We start from the raw sequence: 24,001 nt of genomic DNA, 5'->3' as shown, positions 1-24,001 counted from the left end.
TCTTTTAGAATACAAAAGTATTTGATTATGGTTTAATACACGAATCATTTCTCAACACAACGTTTTCAACATCCAGTCTAGCTAATCTTTGGAAAATGAAATGCTCCTTTCCATATTCTTACACAAAATTCAAACCACACAAATTAAGATACAGATGAACTAGTGCAATATTCAAGAACATGAATATTCACAAATCTATTCATAGTAGCTTGTAAGCGATTTGTGGTTTGTCACTGCAGCCTACTTGACATTGTACTTATCAGATCAGTACCTTGCAATGACTAATATCAACAGATGACCAATGGTAAGTCTAAAAACATATATAAAATCAAGATTATTGCCCACTTTATTCCAGTACAAAAAACATATACAACTTGAGCAATGACCTTATACACAGACTATATAAGGCACATTTTGATTCATCACAGTTTCTTCTCACTAAAAATTTAACCATAACACAAATAGTTTATTTACAACTATTACTAAAGCCACAACAGGCATATCATACAGTTTACATCAAATTTCTTATCCTCCAGACAGAATATATTTCTTCACTGAATTCAAGGAAGAGAGACTAAAAATAACTGAGGTATTTTTATTCATTCCTACAATGTTCAGTCAGGGAACCAGGGATAACTCCAGAAAAAATTACACATACAAACTACCACAATTTTGCATGAATGAGAACTATCAAAACAAGAGAAATTAAAATTAATTCTTAAGTTTTAAGACAGACTTCTCTAAGCCTAGTGGCAAATTTAGCTACAGTACTAACTGGTCCCAATATACGTAATAGGCAATGTAGGAATGTTAGCTATTCAACGAATAAATGCTGAAGACTTTAACAAAAATGGCAAGATCAAACTGGAATGAAATCAGGATGGAAACAACACTTCTGAAATGGAAATAAAATTCACTGAAATTATAATATCAAATCAAAGAATCAAAAGAAGCTTTCAACTATTTCTCAATATGTCGACTTCTAAAACTAAACACTGTAGAATACTCAACAGTAGAGATATTAAAAAATTAAAAAACCTTCATGGGAGTATGAAAAATACAATTAAAAACTCTAATGCATACATGAACCCAATTCATAATGCAATGTTGAATTACCCGATAATGTAGTAATCTACAGATCAATAACCATGCACTGAAATGCACTCTGAAGGAGGCGCCTAAGATAAATTCCAATATTAATACCTTTAATAACTCACAAGGGAATTATTTTCTTTCTTATGTTATCATCAGCAGTCATAAGTTATATTTTGATAATTATGAATACATATGCTAGGCACAGTAGGTACTTTTTGGCATGGGATGAAAAAGTAATTTCCATTAACAACCCAGCAAAGATAGATTCTGTACGTAATACATATTCTATGCAAGATATTTTATGGAGATGATTTACAATTCCTTTTCACTTATATACTCAACCAAATTATTAACTTGCAGTATATACTGTCTCCAATATCAAATAAGAGTTCAGTCATTAACTAGTCAAGTTCTGTAAGTGACATAACCTGTGAAAAGTGTTCACTATCATTCACACAAATGTATGAACTTGATGTGTAATCTTTTCTATAAACAAACCTCTCTTAATGTAATACTTAACAGTTTGTAATTCACAGAGAAGAAACGAACCATAAGAGTGTCTTTTCAAGAGGCTATATGAGGTTCTTGATAAACAACAGTCTTCAATAGCAAACATCAAGTTTTGCTTTCCCAACTGGCAGGGTTTGCATCTCCTTGAGGACCAGGGCCACATGCACTAAGGCTTGTATCTTCAAACTGTCGTAAATGAATCTGGAAGAGAAAGAAATCTATATTATTAGCAGACACAGCTATGAGACACAGCATGCGTGTTTAAAAGACGTCTGACTTTTCATACCTGCAAATGAAGGTTCACTTCATCACTGCGACTAAGATACGGGAAGTTACCCCCAGACTTCAAGTGTGCCAACTTAGCAGTTGGATACAGTTTGTACATCTCCTCTCTGACAGGGTTTGAGAGAGCATATTCATCAAAAACATCCATGATGGTTACTGGTAACTCTGTCAACTTGTGAGGTTCAACATAGCAACTGACACAGTTCATGGTTAACCTAGATGCAAGATCTGGCTGAGATAAACTTTCAAGCTGAAAATAAGTAAACAGATATTAGATCATAAGTTTAAGATAAACAGTACAACTGTGTACACAGACAGTGTTTACACAGCCAACCGTGCATCGCTGTATACACAGTTCAAACTAGTTTATGTCAGCTAGCAGTACATAGTTCTGAATTAAGTATAGCCTTTTTAAGAGTTTTTGCAATATATATTTTTCCGAGTTATACTATAGCCTTTTTAAGAGTTTTTGCAATATATATTTTTCCGAGTTATACTAAAGTGTTTCAATGTAATTCTCATTTACACAACATATTTTTGACCTCAACGTTGAGTTGTATGTACTGTCCTATCATGTTCCCTCAGAATGCAGCACTTTTTTTAATCACAAAGCAAAGTGGAACTAGCTCAAAAAAGACAAAGTCATATGGTGTACTACTGCACTAGTAGTGCTGGTATACAAAGGGAGATAATGGCTCTTCATCCCACCAACTACTTTAATGGTTTTTGGTGATGTTGAGATACTGGAATTTTGTTCCGCAAGAGTTCTTTTATCCCAAACGGATCATATAAATATTGGAAGGGGATTTTTTCTCCTGCTGTGTTCGTCCTGTTTCCCTAATCTTTTACCACCTGTACCTATCTTCATCTTACATTTATTCCCATTCTCTGTTTATATTCGACTTTCTTCTTATCCTACACTTCCTGCATCAAGATTGAAGATCTGTCAAGATCCTCAATGAGTGTTGATGCCTCCCCTCTTGAATGAAGCAAGGTAGCAGAAACGAGCTCATCAGGGCTGAGAAGAGATGGATGTAGAACATGGACTGATGAGGGAAGAGCCTTTCTATTTGAAGATGTGGAGAATGTCCTTGTCCTTTGTATTTTCATGTTTGTCCTTGTCTTCTCTTTCAATTTACTCCCTCTCCCTACACTGAACTGTCATTGTATTTGTAATACTATATGTTAGTTTTCATGTTCCTGTCTTTATACAACAGGCAATCAGTACATGTCTACGGCAAAGACAAGTGACAAAACTAAAATGTATCCCTTGAGACGAAAAATATGATTTATTCGAGAAGTAGAGCTTCATTTTTTATAAAAACCCATATTGACTATACAATAAAGTAGCAAATAATTAAGAATAACTTAAATATTGTATTTAAACAGTCTGCCTATTCAATACATATGTAATTTATTAAATCTAGAACATGTTTCTTCCCCTAAAGGACATCATCAGCTAGAATAAATCACACAATTCATCTGATATAAAAGTTATATTAATAGATTGGTAAGACAAATTAAAATACACCACTTCTATACACAAGGCAATTTAAAATAAAATATTTGCAAACTTGATTAAAGCTCCAAGTCATAATGTCAATAAAACTGATGTGAATTGTTTATTAAAATTCTCAATGACAAAGTTCGTAGAAACTAACGCTTGCATTCGTAAAATTGTAAAGCGAACATTGATGTGAATAAAAACCTTTGGTTTAAAATATTTCTTGATATTGGATCCTCAAAATCTTTGGTAGAAATTCCTTTAAATTGCATTTAAGAATGAGCGCTTCCGGATTCCAAGTCAAAACAGGGTCGAAACGGTAAAGTTAGGTGTAGAATTGAATAATGTTCAATCTGAAATTAAAAGAAAACTAAGTATAAGTGAAGAGAGATGGAAGATGAAATAATATATACAATCTAAATTGTGTTACTTCCTAGTTATTGGCCCCGATGTGACAACTATAGCATGAGTACAGTTTATTTTGCATCGCTTTGTATCCCAAAATAAAAAATTTGTTGCATCTTTTGCACCTTTTTGAGAGATTACTACATTTTACCCCCTTTTCCCTTTTATTTCACATTTCAGCACCTTTACTTGCATTTTTAAAAACTGAACAGATTTTAAAAATTTTGTTTAACCAGAAGTCAACAATAGGCAATAAATATATAGAGTATTAAAATATACTTTATAAAAACAACCAGTAATTCATATTCCAGTAACAATGGCCAACCTGGAGCTGTGATATCAAATTAAAATTTAAAGAATGATGCTGCAACAGTTTAAACTAATTTCAGTTAGTACTGGCAGGCATGAATTTAATGGTTCTACCAATCAACTGCGTACTCTTGTGGACCGTGTTAGTGTTTTACCAGTCCGGACCAGAACGTATTTTTCACAACACAAAATCATGCCGATGGTTAAGGAGAAGTTGTATGCACTTTCAGAATAATTCAAGATGCAATTTATCGAAACTGATGATATTCTTCGATGTGCCGTTTGCGAAGTAAATGTTGCACTCGAAGACAAGCATCAAAGGAACAGAATAAATCAGCACATCCAGTCAGTACAAGCAAACATATAAAGAACATTAAACTTTGCAAGTCGAACCTAAGCAAACCACTCAGATACACGATTTCACTATAGGATCTGAAAAGCAGTGGTCATTGCAAAAGTTCAGTGTGGATCTTGTCATGGCGTTCATCCAGTCAAGAATTCCAGTCCACAAGGTAAACAATCCTGCATTCAAATCATTCCTTAAGAATGAGAACTGAGCACACTGAGAAAAACTTACATACAGCCAATTTAAGAGAACGTCTTCAAGAAAATAAAAGAGGTGGTCGGCAAACATGAAATAGAATTCATTTTAGATGAAACTAGTGACGAGCTGCAAAAATATATTAGGAATTTGGTCGTATTTCCATTATCTGGTGAATGGGTGAAACCGATGTTTTTTAAAAAGTACCAACTCGAGAAGACAAATGCCTGCACAATAATGCAGTCATTCAATGACTCATATGAACCTGTGGCCAGGGGGGCATACAACACGAAAAAGTGAGGTTTGTGGTGATTGATCAAACACGCTACATGCTTTCCAACAACTGAAGGGCATATACCCCAACCTCAGCCATGTGACGTGTATTGCACATGGACTACATCATGTTTGCGAAGGTATCACGGAGAATTAGAGCAAGGTAATACTGTTAGGGTCAGATTTTCAGTATGTGTCAAGTAATTGAAGGTTTCATAGATCTAGAGAAGGCATATGGCCAAGTACCACGGGGAAAGATGTTCGCCATGCTGGGGGACTATGGGAATAATGGTTATATTATTAAAATCAATCAAAGGCATTTATGTTGACAATTGGGCTGCAGTGAGAAATTATAGTCGAATGAGTTCTTGGTTCAAGGTACTTCCAGGGGTTAGACAAGGCCTTTGACCTTTATTCTTCATAGTTTACATGGATCATCTGCTGAAAGGTATTAAGTGGCAGGGAGGGATTCAGTTAGTTAAAAATATAGTAAGCAGTTTGGCCTATGCTGACGACTTGATTTTAATGGCGCATGGTGCCGAAAGCCTGCAGTCTTGGAACTTGAAAATAGATGCAATGTGTCATGTATGGTATGAAAATTAGCCTTTCTAAGACTAAATTGATGTTGGTAGGTAAGAAATCCAAAAGAATTGAATGTCACATTGGGGATAAAAAGCTGGAACATGTATATAATTCCAAGTATTTGGGATGTGTTCTCCCAGGATGTAGTATAATGAGATTGAATCAAAGTTCACTAAAACTAATGCAGTGAGCTCTCAGTTGCGATCAACAGTATTCTGTAAGAAGGAAGTCAGCTCTCAGACAAAACTAACTTTACTTCGGTCTGTTTCCAGACCAACTTTGCTTGATGGGAGCAAAAGCTGTGTAGACTCAGGATATCTTATTCATAAGCCAGAAGTAATTGCTGGTACCAACAAGTGGAAGCAATGACAGGAGGGTACTCTGTATGAGGAGATAAAGGCCAAGTTACGAATGAACTCTATGAATGAAGCTGTATGCATAAACCAGCTTCGGTGGTGGGATCATGTGACGTGAATGGAGGAGGATAGGTTACCTAGGAGAATGTTATGAAGGGTAAGAGACGTAGAGGGAGACCAAAATGACGATTGTTAGACTCTGTTTCTAATGATTTTAAAGATAAGAAATATAGAACTAAAAGGCACAGAACTAGTTACAAATAGAGAACTCTGGTGTCAATTAGTAAATTCACAGAGGGTTGCAGACTGAACTCAAAGGCATAACAGTCTATAATGAAGATGGATGGATATATCGTAATTTACATTTTCTTTTGCCGGTTTAGATAGACTTGTATGCTTCAGCAACAGCACGTGCAACTTATGATGCATTTCTTAAAACAAATTTAAATTTTATTCAGACTGGAGTAAATCATTAAGTAGGACTGATTTCTTGTACATTGAACATATTTATGCCAACATTTTAAACAATTTCCTCTCCTAAATTTTTTTTGTTAATTGCTTTACGTCACACCAAGACAGATAGGTCTTATGGAGACGATGGGACAGGAAAGGGCTAGGAGTGGGAAGGAAGCGGCCATGGCCTTAATTAAGGTACAGCCCCAGCCAGCATTTGCCTGGTGTGAAAATGGGAAACCACGGAAAACCATCTTCAGGGCTGCCGACAGTAGGGTTCGAACCTACTATCTCCTGAATACTGGATACTGGCCACACTTAAGCGACTGCAGCTATCGAGAAGACCAGGGCAGTTAGTGCACCTGTACGGAGTTGTGCACTATTCCGTACTGTGAGCTGCTCTTCCACATGTACCACACACAGACTGATTCGAACAAGGAGATACCATATGTCCGAATCTCTGGCATTGAAAGCATCGCATAAGAAGCGGGATATATGGCCTCACATCGCAATGATAAGTTGTTACCTTGACCTTGTCTGGTAACACCGACAACTTGAAGGAGACAATAAAGGCATCAGTGGCAACGTCTTCACTGTTGATTTTGCGCGCAATGCGCCGGACGGTTCTTCATGTCTTCCATCAACTCGTCGTCAGTGTTCAAAATAAGGCTGCGGTGGAAGATGACTCCGTGCACCAAATTCAAGGATTTGTGCTCCTCCACTTCGACGGGAATTTTGCCAAAGCGGTCGCATTTAAGCAACTGATCGGCTTGCAGTGTTGTGCAGGTCTTCAAAAGCAGACTACTATTGCGCATTTTCTTGAGATCCTCAAGTTTGCCGTAGATGCCTTCAATGTGCCTACAGAAAAGGATCGATTTTACCAGCTTAAAACTGCGCCCATCAGTTCTGGTAGTAATCAGAAACCTACGGAAGCTGGATCCCATTCCTTGACGCTGCGCATGTTCCCAGGGGGTTGAACCCCTCTAGGAATGAAAAGTTACGAAGCCATGTCCGAAATCATCCACCCCGAATGCCACCCACTCCGATCAGGGGTCTCTAGTCGATCCAAGCAACCAAGGCAATCAATACCCACCTGGGGTCCGATGTTGGACGATGCCTAATACGGAATGACTGAGTCAATAAGCCCTAGGACTACCTTCCTCCAATCACCCGTAATAGAATGTACCCCATAGCGTGTACAGAGCACTAAATATAAAGAAAAATAAAAAACTAATAATGTTATGTCCTTCTGGCATTCAGCTGTGCAGGGACCTGTGTTGTTAGGCAGATACTACTGCACGGGTACATGATGCTCCCACCTGCCGATCCCTGAGTGGTCACAAGCGGGCTTTCGGGCATAATCGCACACGTAAGAGGCCCATTTCCGAGCAGCACGCAAATCAAGAATTTTGAATCGGTCTACAACTAACCCTCAAAAAACAATAAAAAGTAAAGAGGGGACCACGGCCACATGACCCTTTTAGTCGCCTTCTATGACAGGCAGGGATTACCTGTGAATGTATTCAGCCCCTCCCATCCACAGGAGGGCCAACATATGATATCAAGTCGCAATCCATGTCCGCGCCAAGGTCGCCCCCTTTTAGTGGCCACATACGATAGGCAGAGGATACCGTGGGTGTATTCTTCGTATGTGTCCCCCACCCACAGGGGGTCATAAAACTCTGCCAAATCTCCTACAATCGCTGACCCCGCAGGAAAAGCAGAATAAAATCGCGTGTAAGAGAAACAATCCCAGTGGCATCACTCCTTGCTTCTTATCAAGGCAGTCAGGTTTTGACTCCCTGGCAATGCATAAGGGATTTACTAAAGTAAAAGTCACGTACTATGGGTCTAATTCCACATTTAAAAATGGATGTTTGTTGCTTAAGATGTAACTTTAAAAAACAAAAAGAAAGATAATTAACACATAGTATTGACTAGGCGGATCATACACATCTCTATTTACTGTTGCTTATGATTACAGAATTCAAAGTCATGTAAAACTCTCAAATTTTTCAATAAAAGAAAAATGTGAATACAATGGCAAAGTGCTTGTGAATCTTTTAGTGTGTGACACTCGACCAAATTGGTCGTGGAGAATTGTGCAAATTGTTACAAAAGGTGTTCCAAACGTTCACCACTGGTGGTAACACATGCTTGAAACCGCCTTAGTATCTCGCGGTTTCGATGATGATGATGACGCTAGTGGTTTAAAGGGGCCTAACATCTAGGCCATCGCCCCTAATGGTACAAAATGGTATGACTATTTCAAAATCCAGAATATTCCACTGACCAGATTCAAAAACATGAGGACGAAGAATGAATGCATGGATATGAAGTTAAAACAATCAGTGGATCCGACCCGCAATGCCAAACATTCCCAGAAACTAGCGTTAAATAGGTTCAAAATCCAGGTCATCGACCTCTCAAAATGGTACTTATCACTAGGAAAATAGAACCATGCTATTTGTCATGTTGCGGTACTAATCAAAACTAGCGTAGACTTACTGTATTCCACACATTATGCTACTACTCACAGGTAAGGAAATTAGCACATGTAACACAGTCCTACGATGTTTCGCACACTGCAGCACTATTTACAGGCAACGCAAACCTATGGTGTTCCTCACAAAAGTGGACTAACCACAGGGACCCGCACTATCCCATGGTGTTCCTCACATAGTGCGTACTAAACATAGGCACTACAGAACCAGGGTGTCGCTAATCCCATGGTGTTGCGCATATAGGGGTATGAATCACAGGTACCACAGAAGCTGCCAACGTACTCTATTGCTACTAATAACAAACCCATTGGGTACCTAACATGGTGGTACTACGTGCAAGTATAAGCGACCTATGGTGTTCACCGCGTGGTAGTATTAATCACAAGTAGTGGCATGGTTCTAAGACAATCATCCCTTGGTCGCCCCTTTGAGTCGCCTTTTACGACAGGCAGGGGTTACAGTGGGTGTATTCTTCGTGTGTGTCCCCCACCCACAGGGGGTCTTGCGGTTTCATGGTTTTGACTGATGTCCTGAGCAGCTTCAGAAAAACGTTCCTGGAGCTCTTGCAGAGTTTTCACTGTTCTGCAATACACCTTAGATTTCATGTACCCCCAAAAGAAGTAATCCAAGGGGCTTAGATGGAACTTCTTCCAAGCCAGGTGATAGGGCCCAAATGCCCAATCCATCTCTGAGGTGGCGCTCAAGTGGCGGCACACTGTGTTGGTAATGTGCCAGGGTGCTCCAACAGGTTGGAACATCCTCTTGTAGTAGCAGTAAAGTGACTTTCAGAAACTGTAGATAACATATGCCAGTCAGTCCATGAGGTAATACCACCCTATGATAATAACTCACAACATCCCTGTCCAAATAGAAATGGAACGTGGTGGTGGTAGGAAGGTCTCGCAGCATGAGGATTGTTCACTAACCACACATGCGTGTTGTGAAAATTGAAAATGCCACTGCTTGTACACAAGGCCTCATCTGTGAACAAAATATGATGCACAAAGTCTTCGGGTTGGCAATGGAACGATCACAGAAGGCCATGCACAGTGCATAATTTCTCTCCAATAGGTAATGAACATGCTGCAGATGGTACTGATGTTGTCGGCCTTCCCGAAATGTTCGTAGCAAGATCCAATGGGGCACTCCTTCCATTGCTGCAATTTGGTGAGTACTCCTGTCGGGATCCTCTGCAATAAGTTCTAATATGCGGTCCTCTGCACAAAGATCACGTCTAGGCTCACCAGCTTCACACTTGGGCATGACATTTCAAATGTTGGCTATTCTCTGTATAGCTGCTACAAGGCAACCTCTCAGTAGACGAGACAAAAATGAAGTGAAGCTGTTGACTTTAGAGAGGTCAGACTGTGTACTAGGTTAAACAACTTCCCATAGGAAGAGACCAGGATACCTCTCATAGGAAGAGACAAGAATTAAGCGAAGCTATTGAACTAGCAGGGTCAGACTGTGGACTACGATCGACATCCTCTTACTAACCACAAAAAATTAAGAATTGATAAAATGTGGGCAAGTGTGGTTCTCAAAAACACCAGTTTATTTCCTCATTCCATATTCCGTAGAACTAAACTAGATGAGAGAGTGAGAACATTCAGCCTGAGTGCCATCGGCCGTCGTTCACAGCCAGCTGTCTTGTCCTATATACACTTCCTATACTTCTGGAAGGATTTAAAGATTGATAGGGGAGCTGGAATGTACATGTAGCTCACATCTAACAGGGAGTAGTGGGGGTATGGGGTAGTGCCTGAAAAGTGCTGCACCATCTCGGTGGATGAAGATATAAATTTACTTTTATGGCTTGGGAGTGAGGAGACGAGCTACTCAACTAAGAGGAATGTGATTAGAATAATAACAGTAAGTTATTTATTAAATTGACCACCTAATCAATACAATAAGTCATTTTCTTGGATGATTTACATTGATCTATTAACTAAAAATGGTACATGTTTCGCAAGTATGAAGGCATCATCAGCTATAGTCTTAACCTCGAAACAAAAAATAAGCACTTGAAATAACATATAATAAGTCTTGAAGAGACTTAAACTAAAATTAACATTAAAAATAACAATGTTGGTTTTAATTTTTTTTGTTTTTGTTTTGTTACAATGTGAAGAATTACAAAGGTGAAAGTATTAAAATTGACATAAAAGTTGCAATAAGTAAAATGGACAAAGCAACAGACTGTGATGAACAAGTAGTAAGATTGCTAAAAATTATGTTAACTGATTGGCGGTTACAATTAGACTCCGACGAGAATGACGATCAGTCATATTTATTCAAAAAGTAATATTGAGGAAATAATGTTGACGGTTGGTCAGGAGATCACTAAATTCCTTTTCAGGAGACAAAAGACAGAAGTCATAGGCATATGGTAGAAATGTGATGGGAAGATAAAAAGTTGTAGATTAAAGGTTGAAGAACAGTGTTAAAATTGGATCTCTGTGGACCATCTCAATTTGAAGCGATGTTAAAATGTTGTAAAGAATACGAGTTTATTGACAGTTAAATCTGTAAAGGGAAACCAGAAACTTGGTATTAATTGTGTGAAAAGATGTTTTTTTTTATTTGGCGGAGACCGATTATACTTACCATTTGACGAGGTGAAGGTAGTTTGAACGTTATGAATCAAGTGTATTGACAACTGTAGACTTCTTACTACGTGTGTAAGTATTTTTCTCCCCTAATTCCAAAGCAAATATCATTATTAAATCATTAATATTGCATTTTTTAAAATTAACTTAATACCAGAAAATGCACGGAAAATTGTAAAATGTGCTTAAAAATAGAGATAGGTTACGAATTCCATGACATTCTGCTTTCTTTTGCAGTGTGTCCACAAATATATATTATTATCCTTGTTAATTAACCTTCAAATCCACCTACTAGTACCATCTCCGGCTTTGAGCCACGTTTTAAGCGACACTTGCAAAATGTTATTGAGACATCTTGAAAAATGACAAAATTAATTATGAGCTACATTTGTACAATTTAAATTATAATCGATGCCTAGAAGTATTAAATAAATGGACAAATAAATTAATAAATAAATAATAAATAATGCATGAATTAATAATTAAAATTTAAAAATTCCATCTATAAATAAATTTCGTAACTTTGGCTTTACTCATCGGTCAAGAATCAACCAATAAGTTGGTAAAGCAATATCGCTTCAATTTTTCTCGAAAGTGTTCCAGACATGCTCAGGAGATTCTTGGCAACCGCAGACCCCCTACATTTCTTCTCTACACAAATCATCACCAAAGAAACTTAAGAGTTTGTCACCAGAAGTCGTTGCCTCTTAGTTCCTGTGGCCGAAGATTATGAAAATTCCGATCCAGATGATGAGGAAACAGTCTTTGAAGATGATGATGATTCAGTTGAAGAATAAGAAGAAGAAAATGACAACTTCAAATTATAGTAACAAACAATTTATCTATGTAATTGAAATAAAATTATTTTTTGTAATATTTTACACCATTTTCTATCCTCTATTTGGTCCTTTTTTTTGAGCTTATACTTTTTAACCATTAACTACAACAACCCCTGAATATCAAATTTTACATAAATACAAATACTTTTATCAATTTTTCTTGGATCCACCATATCTTTTTTAAATTTTTGAACTCTTAATCTTCATCAGCAACCTCGATAATTCCCAAAAAAACACCTTTACATGAATAAAATGATTTATCAATATTTGCCCGCCATCTTGGATATGACCGGGCGAGTCGGCCATGCACTTAGTGGCGCGCAGCTGTGAGCTTGCATCTGGGAGATAGTGGGTTTGAATCCCACTCTCGGCAGCCCTGAAAATGGTTTTCCGTGGTTTCCCATTTTCACATCAGGCAAATGCTGGGGCTGTACTTTAATTCAGGCCACAGCCGCTTCCTTCACCCTCCTAGCTCTTTCCTATCCCACTGTCGCCATAAGACCTGTCTGTGTCGGTGCGACTTAAAGCCACGAAGCAAAAAAGGAAAATCTTGGAGCCGACATTTTTTTTTTTCATTTTTTGGTATCATATTCTTAATCAGCAGCTTCGATAACCTTTACATACTAACTTTGGAACAAACTGAACAACTCTTTATATTTTGGCCAGATTTTTGGGATTCTGGCCCACTGTGCACTTCTTTAGTACAAATTCATGCATGTATTATTATTTTACTAGCTGATGTACCCGTGCTTCGCTACGGGATTCTCAGAAACGTGGTTTTCCTAACTGAAGTCAACTTAGGCCATTACAAAAACGTCAGTAGGAATATAGCGATTAAAAGCAATGTTATCGTATAAGATACTCGATCAAATGAAAAACTGCACATTTCCCACTTGTAACGAACAGTACTACGGCTGCAAGAAATCAGCTTCATTTTCAGTATCAAATTCTATTACATAACAATAAAAATCTTCCACCTTTTCGACACTTATATTTGCATTTTAGCAAATTAATTAATTACACACAGTAAATGTTTTGTTCTTTTTTAGAACATCTTCAGTTGTTTATGTAGCTTAGGTGATTCACGAAGTGTTTATCTTCAAGTACATTATAATCAGGTACCTTGTTCTTCTTAAATATTACGTAAATATGAATTAAATTAAAATGAATTAAAAACAATGTGGTGGTTTTTAGGGTTAGCGAAATGAGATGGAATGGATATACTTATAGTTAGCCTATTTTAAAAAGCAAATCCCCCATTTTATTTTATTTCGTTTCAGAATATGGGGAAGCACCTTTATTATCAGCAAACGGCAATCAGCTTCAAGGTTCTGTAAATAACAAAAAATTAGCAGCCACCTTGGAGGGAGTGAAAGAAGTGAACTCTTAACAATATTCAGAACAGTGTCAAAGGAAAGTCATACATTTAAAAAAAACTATTTACTTGAAGACAAGCGAAATATTTTAGTGAAAAAGTGCTGGAAACTTTTTAACAACAACTGTTCAAATGAATAGAAATAGTTTTTAAAACAGGCTAACTATAAGTATATCCATTCCATCTCATTTCACTAACCCATTTAACCACCACATTGTTTTTAATTCGTTTTAATTCAATTCATATTTACGTAATATTTAAGAAGAACAAGGTACCTGATTATAATGTACTTAAACACTTAGTGAATCACCTAAGCTATATAAACAGCTGAAGATGTTCTAAAAAAGAATGAAACATGTACTGTGTGTAATTAATTTGCTAAAATGTAAATATAAATATCAGAAAGATGGAAGATTTTTACTGTTATAAGTCTCAGTACTACGGTGCCAATCTAACAGCCCAAAGTTCCAGCGCTGGAATAACCAGGCCGCAGAGAGCATTGAACACTCCTCTGCCATTATTCCGTTAAATATACACATCGCTCATTCCAATCAGTGCCTCAGAGTAGGGATTGAATTGTTCACATGCTATGATGAACCAGTTTGTTACGTACCAGTAGTATCAGAAAATGAACTAAGGAATGGCATGCTAAAGAAGAAAGTTAACTCCCCAGCTACTTCCTGCCAATATTCAGACAGGCTGTTATACTCGGTCGACTGGTCGAGTTGGCCATACGATTAGGGGCGCGCAGCTGTGAGCTTGCATCCGGGAGGTAGTGGGTTCGAACCCCACTGTCGACAGCCCTGAAGATGGTTTTCCGTGGTCTCCCATTTTCACAGCAGGCAAATGCTGGGGCTGTACCATAATTAAGGCCAGGGACGCTTACTTCCCACTCCTATCCCATTGTTGCCATAAAACCTATCTGTGTCGGTGTGACGTAGAGCAAATTAAGAAAAAAATACTCTGTATACAGCAGTAATCGTATCTATCAGAGACGAGTGGCAACAGAGACACAAAGCACATCACAACAAACAATGGTCAACATAACATTATTGATCAATATTATGAGCTTTCTGTATTTTAGGCCTTCACATTTAGTTTTCTTTTGACTCAGTGATATTAGGGCGTCTTACAAAATTATTTACAGCGTAGACTGTAGTTCCTTATTCCCCGACTTTACATACCGATTTTCTTCTTCTTTCTTCGATTTTGACCATCTAAGAACCACGGAAAGTAACCCTGTGCATTCATCTTAATCCTTCTTTTCTTGACTTCCAATAGTTCTTCATCCTTTCCCTTTGCTGTTTCCTCCTCTCTTGTGTCCAATTGTTGTTATTACCTTTCCTCTTTTCCTTCTCCTGGAAAGCATTGAAATTTTGTATCAATCTTCTGAAAGTTATTCTGTCTTGTATTATATATATATCGATTTTCATTAAATTCTGTTTACCCATTTTCTTGTGACTCGGCGCTGGTATGGACTTACTAACAAAAATCCAAATTCATGAATATCTTTGTTATCATAGCCGGTATGGTAAAAGTGTACAAGACATAAAAGATGGGAAATTTAATGCTATATAGCTTTATTTATGTAGTATTTGTTGATAGGACCACTAATAACACACAATTGTTTAAGACTTAAATTTTAGGCCTTTCTCTAAACTACCTTTTTACTCACCGTTAATAAAATTATTTATAGTCTAGATTGTAGAGACTTATTCCCTGACTTTTCATACCGATTTTCATTAAGACAGGACCTCTAATAACATAAATATTTGAGAATTACATTTTAGGCCATCCATTAAACTACCATTTCTTTCAGCATGAATACGATTATTTTATTAATAGCCTAGATTGTAGCGACCTGTTCTCGGACTTTACACACCGGTTTTCATTAAATTATCTTCGGCCGTTTTCTCGTGGTGCGTGTACATACAGACAGACTGCAGAAAATTAAAAAGTGCATTTCCTTGTTACTATGGACAGGGCCGATACAGAAATACCATCCTTTTTAATTTCTGAGCAATGTACAGACAAAACTCTTACTTTTTATATATATGAAGATCATTAGGATAACTGACGACCTGAGATGCTTAATAAAGTTAAATGTGCTTTATTTATTCTCATTTGGAATCAACATTATGTTCACTCATACAAATTATATACTTTTTTTGGCTAGTGGTTTAACGTTGCACTAACACGTTGAAGGTTTTAGTCAGAGCAAGGATGAGAAAGGGCTAGGATTGGCAAGGGATTGGCTGTAGCCTTAAGGTATAGGCCCAGCATTTACCTGGTGTGAAAACAGGAAACCGCAGTAAAACCACAGTAAATCATCTTCAGGGCAGCCGATCCCACCATCTCCAGAATGCAGGCTTACAGGTACACGACCCTAACTGCAAGGCCAACTCGCTCGGTAAAACTATGTATGTATGTATGAATAAAGGCTATGTAAAGAAAGGGGAAAAGAACAGAGGACTGTTTGACAGTTGATTACCGAGAGGCCCAATAACTGAGGGCCAGACTGGCAAACATTACCTGTAATCTACAGGGTGAACTTTAATAAAACCGACAAACTGCAGGAACTTATTCCTGACTGGAAATGGAGGAAAAAATATCCTATGAACATGTGTCGGGAAATGCATAGTTGCAACGATAGAGGGCACGGACGAATGAAATTTTCTCTGACTACTTGCGATGTGTTTCTTCTGTTGCAGATGGTGTGATTGAAGCAGCGTACTGTCAGAAGAAGAATGGTCCGGTATTCATGTCGGGAACAGGCCGAGACGGTGGTTGTGTACAGCCAAGCCAATGGAAACGGTCGAGAGGCAGCACGGCTATACCAAAGCTAGTACCCTTACAGACACCAACCACATCACACAACGTTTCAAGCCATTTTTGGGCGTTTGTGTGATCATGGGTCCTTTCAGACAGACGAACGTGCAGGTAGGCGGTGGACTGTGCGTACACCAGATCTGGAGGAACAGGTTCTACAGAACATTGAGACGAACCCTAGTAGAAGCTCCAGGCAAGTGGCCCGCCAACATGGTGTAAGCCAGACTATGATTATGTGTATCCTGCATGACAACCGCTATTATCTCCATCACCTGCAACGAGTGCAAGGATTATCGGCGGCGGATTTCCGTCTGCGGGAAGGATTTTGTCGGCGGTTTTTGCACCAGGCCATCACAGTTATGGGATTTCTGTCGTCAGTTCTCTTTACCGATGAAGCAACCTTTACCAGAAATGGCATTGTCAATCTGCATAATCGTCATCTGTGGGCTACAGAAAATCCCTGGAGAATGGTTCAAGTGTCTCACCAGCATCGGTTCAGCATCAATTTTTGGGCAGGGATTCTTCGTAACCACATACTTGGACCAGTTATTATTCCACAACGCCTCAAAGGAGGAACATACCTAGACTTCCTGCAGAATACTCTGCCTGGATTGCTTGAGAATGTGCCTTTGGCAATAAGACATGTTATGTGGCTCCTGCATGATGGAGCACCAACCCACTTCCGCATTACAGTCTGCCAACACCTCAACATCATCTTCCCAAAGCGCTGGATAGGACGCGGAGGCCCTGTTACATGGCCTCCTAGATCACCGGACTTAAACCTCCTGGATTTTTACCTCTGGGGATATCTGAAAAGCGTTGTGTATGCTGAACCAGTCCCTGATGTGCAGACCCTTCAACAGAGAGTTCACGATGCCTGTGACACTATTCGGCGAGAGGCCAGAACGTGCGAAAGATTGAGGCAATCCATGATACGACATCTGAACGGGTGTACATCAGCCTATGGAGGCCACCTGGAACATCTGCTGTGACGTGGATGCGACTCAGCTATGTACTGTGTTCCGGGACTATTTGTTGTCGTTGCACGTACAACGTCCATTTCCGGACACATGTTCGTAGGACTTTTTTTCTCCATTTCCAGCCAGGAATCAGTCCCTGCAGTTTGTCGGTTTTATTAAAGTTACCCTGTATAACAAAAAAATATACACACCTATTATAAGGAAGGGTATTAAAGGATCAGAACCCTGGCAACAGAAATTAAATAAAGGGAATAACATATTAAGTAATTTAATGAAAAATTAATGTAATGATTCTATATATGACTTATGAACACACTACAATACAAGGAAAAAAGTGCATTTGAATCTTAGATAAGAGTATTAATTTAAGTATTACCAAGCAAGTGGCTGCAGGGCTTGGATCATGTAGCTATCAGCTTGCATTCAGGAGATAATGGGGTCGGTAAACCTGAAGATGACTTTCCATGGTTTCCCATTTTCACAACAGGCAAATGCCATGGCTGTACCTTAATTAAGGCCACAGTCACTTCCTTCCCACTCCTAGCCCTTTCCTATCACACCATCGCATCTGTGTCAGTGCGAAGTAAAGCAAATACAGTAGTTTAAAAAAATATATTGTCATCCAGTAAATTTTATGAAAAAAATTGATCTAACAAATGTATGTCTAACCAGAAGCTAGAAATATAATCTTCTGAAACCTCTGTTAGGACTTCAAAATACAGTAGTTAGTTGGAGATTATCACTATCAAAGATTGAATATCAACAATACTTAGGGGAATGGGCACAAAAATGTAATTTATCTCACTTTCATACTCACTCTTTCAACCATGAAGTCAATAGAGTCTGCTATGGCTGGATCAACCTTGTGTGAAGCAAAATTACCCATCACCATCTTCTTCAGAACAAGAGAAGGAAGCATCCAGAATCTGCAACAAAGATAAGTTTATGTTCTAATTTCACTCTAGAATACAAGAATGGAGGAGTGACCAGTCATGAGCACTTAGGAATACAGTGTAACTTTTCCAAATAAGCACAATGTGGATTATAGTTGTTCCGGTTTATCTGTGGAACGCAGAGAGGTGAAAGAAGGTGTGGGCTTGAATGAGTCTAACTACAATATCAAAATTTAATTAAAACTTTAAATAAAGATTATATTTCTTTTCAAAAAACAAACTTTACAACTTTTCACTTAGTGAAATAACAATGACAAATTTGGGGATTAAAATAGAGAACCCCAGAATAGGGAATTTAACAATTTTGGGCTTCAAGCACCTAGTTTACACATTTACAATTTCAGAAGTGGTATTATTTAGACAAAGATAGAAATCTCCCTAACTGAAGAGTACCTTGCTCCAACAAATTTACCGTCTTCCAGAAGAATTCCTCAATATTACAGTAAAATTTACGAATTACAGAAAAGAGCTTACATGCTCTCTCACTTTAACCAAGTTCTTACAGACTATTCAAGGGACCATTACATCAAAAATCTTATAATTTCTGACCTCTCTAGGTCCGTCTTATACTATTACAATATCTACACAGGGGTATAATTTACCCCAACTACTGGGCCTTCGCAGTGAGAAGAACAGGTTAAATTAATGGCCCAAACACAAAATGAATGGAGGCGTAACCTGCAATCCTAGAACATTACATATAAAACCCTAATTGGGCCCTCGGCCAGATGATGCAGAGGCTAATCCCAAGCTACTGAGGCGACTCGAATGAAAGTTAATTTAATGCATTTCAGGAAAGAAAAAAAAAACAGTTACAAAATCGTAGTCACCTCAAACCAAGTTGAAGGGGAAGTCGAGAGGTAACGCACTCTCTATCCCCGAATCGCAGTTAAAGACTTTATGAAATTTTACATTAGCCGAAAGGAAAATTACATTTTAGAAACCAGGTTACATAGTTAGAAATTAGGACCTTCCCCTCATGTAAGTCTACGGAGGTAGCTACAGAAAAATAAGTCTGGTGGTCATTACCTTGGCTGATGGTCTGCCTGGCGAAGAATGACACACACACATACACACACTCTCTCTCTCTCTCTCCCCCAGAAATATGGCGATCAAAAGACAAGGTAACCAGGAAGGCCACAGCTTATATACACAAGGGGACGGTTCTTGAGGGTTCTGGACTAATCTGGATACACCCTCTCGATTTTATTGGCAGAATCAAAAGTTACACCAGAAAACTAACAAGAAGCCTGTGATAGGCTGAAAAATAATTACAGAAAATTCCTATTGGCCAGATTCAAAACTGGCGGAATGAAAAAGAAGTGTTGCAAACATTGAAATATATAAAAAAGATAAATGAAAGTTAATTTACTTGAGAAAATCCAGAAACACAAAATTTCTTTCAATATCAAATTCTTTTAACTTGCACTAGAGTGCATGACCACAAGTTTTTGTAATGACATCTATGGAGAAATATCCAAACTTCTTAATGTACACCAAAACAAAACAAGCTAAATCCAATCAGTTTGCGAAACTTAGATATGACAAACTTCTAAGTTATTCAGTAATGACATCATCTGATTTATGTCCCTACTTCATGCAGTGGCAATTTCATGTTTGCTTGATAGAGTTCATTAAGGCGCTTCTTTTGAATGAGCGGAGTTGAGGTGTACCTCCCGGTACAATAGTATAAAATTCCAGAGGAATTCCTCAATATTACAGTAAAATTTATGAATTACAGAAAAGAGCTTACATGCTCTCTCACTTTAACCAATTTCTTACAGACTATTCAAGGCAACATTACATCAAAAATCTTATAATTTCTGACCTCTCTAGGTCCGTCTTATACCTTTACAATATCTACACAGGGGTATAATTTACCCAAACTACTGGGCCTTCGTGGTGAGAAGAACAGGTTAAATTAATGGCCCAAACACAAAATGAATGGAGGCGTAACCTACACTCTTAGAACATTACAATATCTTGTTTTGTTTTGGTGTACATCAAGAAGTTTGGATATTTCTCCATAGATGTCATTACAAAAACTTGTGGTCATGCACTCTAGTGCAATTTGTTATTGAAAGAAATTTTGTGTTTCTGGATTTTCTCAAGTAAATTAACTTTCATTTATCTTTTTTATATATTTCGATGTTTGCAACACTTCTTTTTCATTCCACCAGTTTTGAATCTGGCCAATAGGAATTTTCTGTAATTATAAAGGTTTCATCTGGAATATCAACATTTTAAACCTACTGTGTTGACATAAATACTACAGAACAAAGAGCATGATGTTCAAAACTGACAGACTATTGTTATGATTGTCGTAAGATGTGAAACTGCATGATCTCCTGGATGCAAGCTCATAACTGCGAGCGCCTAACCGCACGGCCAACTCGCTCGGTGTGTAAAAAAATTAACATATTAAGATTCTCTAGTTTCTTCAAACTTATCCTGAAAAGTGTTAGCTATAATAGCATGCTGTTAACTTTTGCAAGATTTATGAATGGTGCAAATCCAGAAAGTAGTGGCAGAACTAAGTTTAATGTGATGCAATTTTGTTTGACCCTGAAGACAGCTGTAAAACATGGCATGTGAAATCAGCATAAACAGGTCGTCTCAAAACCACAATCCCTCAGTGGAGAATGGCAAACAGTCTTTTATAGATCTCCTATCATATTTCCCATGCTGTTCAGGATCACTCTGTAATTTTCCTCACTTCAAACGTGCTCAGATATGCAAGTTATTCAATATTATGCTGTCATTTACAGAACCTAGCCAGAACTACAAACCTCATTTGGAGGTTAGGATAATTAATTATTTGAGCATTAATAGGAAAAAGTATCCCTTCTGATTGCAGCATTTTTCAGCTCCAAGTGATTGGATTTTGTAAATGTATTTTCTATTACATCCAAAACACCCAGAAAACGGCATGTATCACAGAATTCATGGACGTTCGTCTACTGAAGGAAATACTAAGTAATCTTCCCATGGATGTTATCGCTGCATAGACTGCGCTAACAATCCAACTAACTAAAACTTATGGAATTCTAGCATTGTTCCCAAACATTACATGAAAAACAGTTGGTCATAAGTTTAAAAATTGTTCAATCTCGAATGCACTTGAAAACACAATACAATGATTTGTGTGAAGATGGTGACAAAGAAAAAAAGTAATGATGAATCAGAATCACCTGATGGCGATGTCTGACTAAAGAATTAAATGGTATAAAATGTATTCCTTACACTGTGTGTGCTTCATTAATAAATTTTTCATTTTTTGTTTCTGATTTCTTGGGGGTTGGCTTGTAATCAAATAAATACAGTATGCATGCAAAAAAAAAACTGCAGATAATAAAAGCTGTGCAAAATATATTTTAAAATATTTTGTTTCATTTCTACCGCACGAGGAATACCAATAGAGAAAATCACGATCATTACATTTCTCACAAACGTTCAATAATCTCTGTAAATATATTTTATCTATCACCTATCTATCTATCAATCACCTGTACATAATAAAAACTGCAGAGAATGCCAATCCTAAAATTTTATGGCCCATACATTTTTACTGTATGAACTACAGTATAACACATCTATTACGGAATTTTTTTTTGCAAAGTCCATCAACTGTGAGCACTGCTGACTAATTTGAGAGATATGACCATCTGATGGCCATGCACGCATCAATTTTTGAAAATGAGAAAGTCTCTCATAGTGCACTGGCACTGCCGGTGGCTCCAAGTAACCTACGCAGTGGCCTACACGGTATGCACTAGCCATGCGTCTTGGTAGGTGTGCTTTTTACCAACTGATGAGCCCTAATTAGCACACTGGAATGAAACGCTGGCAACCAGGAATGACTTAGTTGGAAGATTTGTAATGTCCAATAACGGACCACTATATTGGTATTACCTGTGATCATTACGGACATTTCAGAATTGGCAGAAAAAAAAAAACCTTTGGCTTGCATTGCCATCATTACCGTTGCCACATCGGGATTTTGGAACATCAACAATGAGTCCTAGTTCCGGTCTAAATTTCTGGTGCATGATTTTTTTCCTTACATTTATTATTCATTTATCTTCCTCAGATCGTATTTTTAAAGTTTGAAAAAAAAAAAAAAAATTATTCGCGCATGTAATATCAACAACCCAACTGTAAACTTTCAGTACTTCATTACATTTTGACAAATCACTGAATTGTTTTGATGTAGCTTGACAAATGGTTGATCTAGTATCTGTTGCTGCATTACACACTTTGCCATCGACCATTGTGAAAAGCATTTTGTGCTTTACAACTTTTTTTTCTTTTTACTGTCGCATTTAAAGACTTAATTTTGTTGTTGTAGGAGTTAATTTCTTCTTTAGTTACATGTGAGGCCGTATGCATAAACCTTATCCTGATAGGACGATAAAAGCGAGGCAATGAAGGAGTAGCATTTTGCCAAGTAACTTTATGGTTTGTTAAGCACTAGGAACTAGAGAAGACCAATTGTCGGTAGCAGTTCAAGATGCTTGGGTACAGATCCCTCCAGAATGATTCTGACACCTTGTAGATTCGATGCCTCACCATATTGCTGCCATTCTGAGGGCTTGCAGAAAAGTAATGCGTTATTAACATCACATTCAGTATCTTCCCATGACTTTTGGCCATTCAATGTACAGTGGCCAAATATAAAGAAGGATGTAGAGGCATATATATGCTCTTGTCCATCATGTCAGAAAAACAAAATTACCAGTCCAGAGGTTTGAGCGCCCATGATGATCACAGACACGCCCAGTACTGTGTTCGAAAAGTCGAAAAGTAGCAACAGACATAATGTGGCCACTATCAACCACAGAGAGAAAACAGGTATGTACTTACCTAGCAGGAGCAGTTGTAAAAACATTAAAGTGCTAGTCTGATGGTCAATCAGAAAGCTGATACAGTGGTGAAGACATTGGTGATGAATGTAATCGGTATATTCAGGATTCCAAGCACAGTCTTGACAGATATGGGAAGTAATTTCACGAGTCAAACCCTTAAGACATTATGTACAATCATGACAATTGAAAAGTTCCATACAACAGAATTAAGGCCACAATCAAATGGGAGTATAGCGCGATCACCCCGCATAATTATAGAATATTTACGTCATTACGTATGTAAAGATCAAAATGATTGGAATGGGTACTTGCCAACAGCTACCTTTGTGTAAAACACTTCGAAACATAGCAATACTGGGTCACACCATATGAAGTAATATTTAGGCGAAAGGCTAACATACCGGTAATTTTGCAGAGAAAACCTGAGGTGACCTACAATGAGTACCAGAATGAGATCGAGAAGTTAACTTGCAGGTTACAAGAGGGCCACGAGATTGCATGGAAGACTTTAACCCAAAGTAAGGAGAATGAAAACAAGAGAGATGATAAATAGCAGCATGAGAACTTTTCAGGTTGTGACAAAGTATTATTAAGGGACAATGCATTAACCCTTATAGGACCAGCTGACGATATATCATCAGTGACGATCCTTGTGAGAAACACCAACTGACGATATATCGTCAATGGCCACACTGGCTAAAAGGACCAGCTGGCGATATTTCATCAATGGAATA

General features: G+C 37.9%; 1 protein-coding gene across 2 annotated transcripts in view; it reads right to left on the bottom strand.

Moving 5' to 3' along the window:
* Positions 1 to 328: 328 nt before the first annotated feature.
* The window catches only part of LOC136864039 (maspardin), a 66,712-nt gene continuing 43,039 nt past the window's right edge, over positions 329 to 24,001 (bottom strand). For both annotated transcript variants that reach the window (XM_067140560.2, XM_067140561.2), the window contains exons 5-7: positions 18,267 to 18,375; positions 1,892 to 2,140; positions 329 to 1,806 (exon numbers count right to left, since the gene is read on the bottom strand). In XM_067140560.2, coding sequence (XP_066996661.1) covers positions 1,711 to 1,806; positions 1,892 to 2,140; positions 18,267 to 18,375 — 454 coding nt within the window. In that variant the 3' untranslated portion in view covers positions 329 to 1,710. The remainder of the gene's footprint in view (positions 1,807 to 1,891; positions 2,141 to 18,266; positions 18,376 to 24,001) is intronic.

Source organism: Anabrus simplex, chromosome 2, assembly GCF_040414725.1.
Source record: "Anabrus simplex isolate iqAnaSimp1 chromosome 2, ASM4041472v1, whole genome shotgun sequence".
Lineage (NCBI taxonomy): Eukaryota > Metazoa > Arthropoda > Insecta > Orthoptera > Tettigoniidae > Anabrus > Anabrus simplex.
Note: the sequence above shows the minus strand (reverse complement) of the source record. Positions and strands in the feature narration are given on the sequence as shown.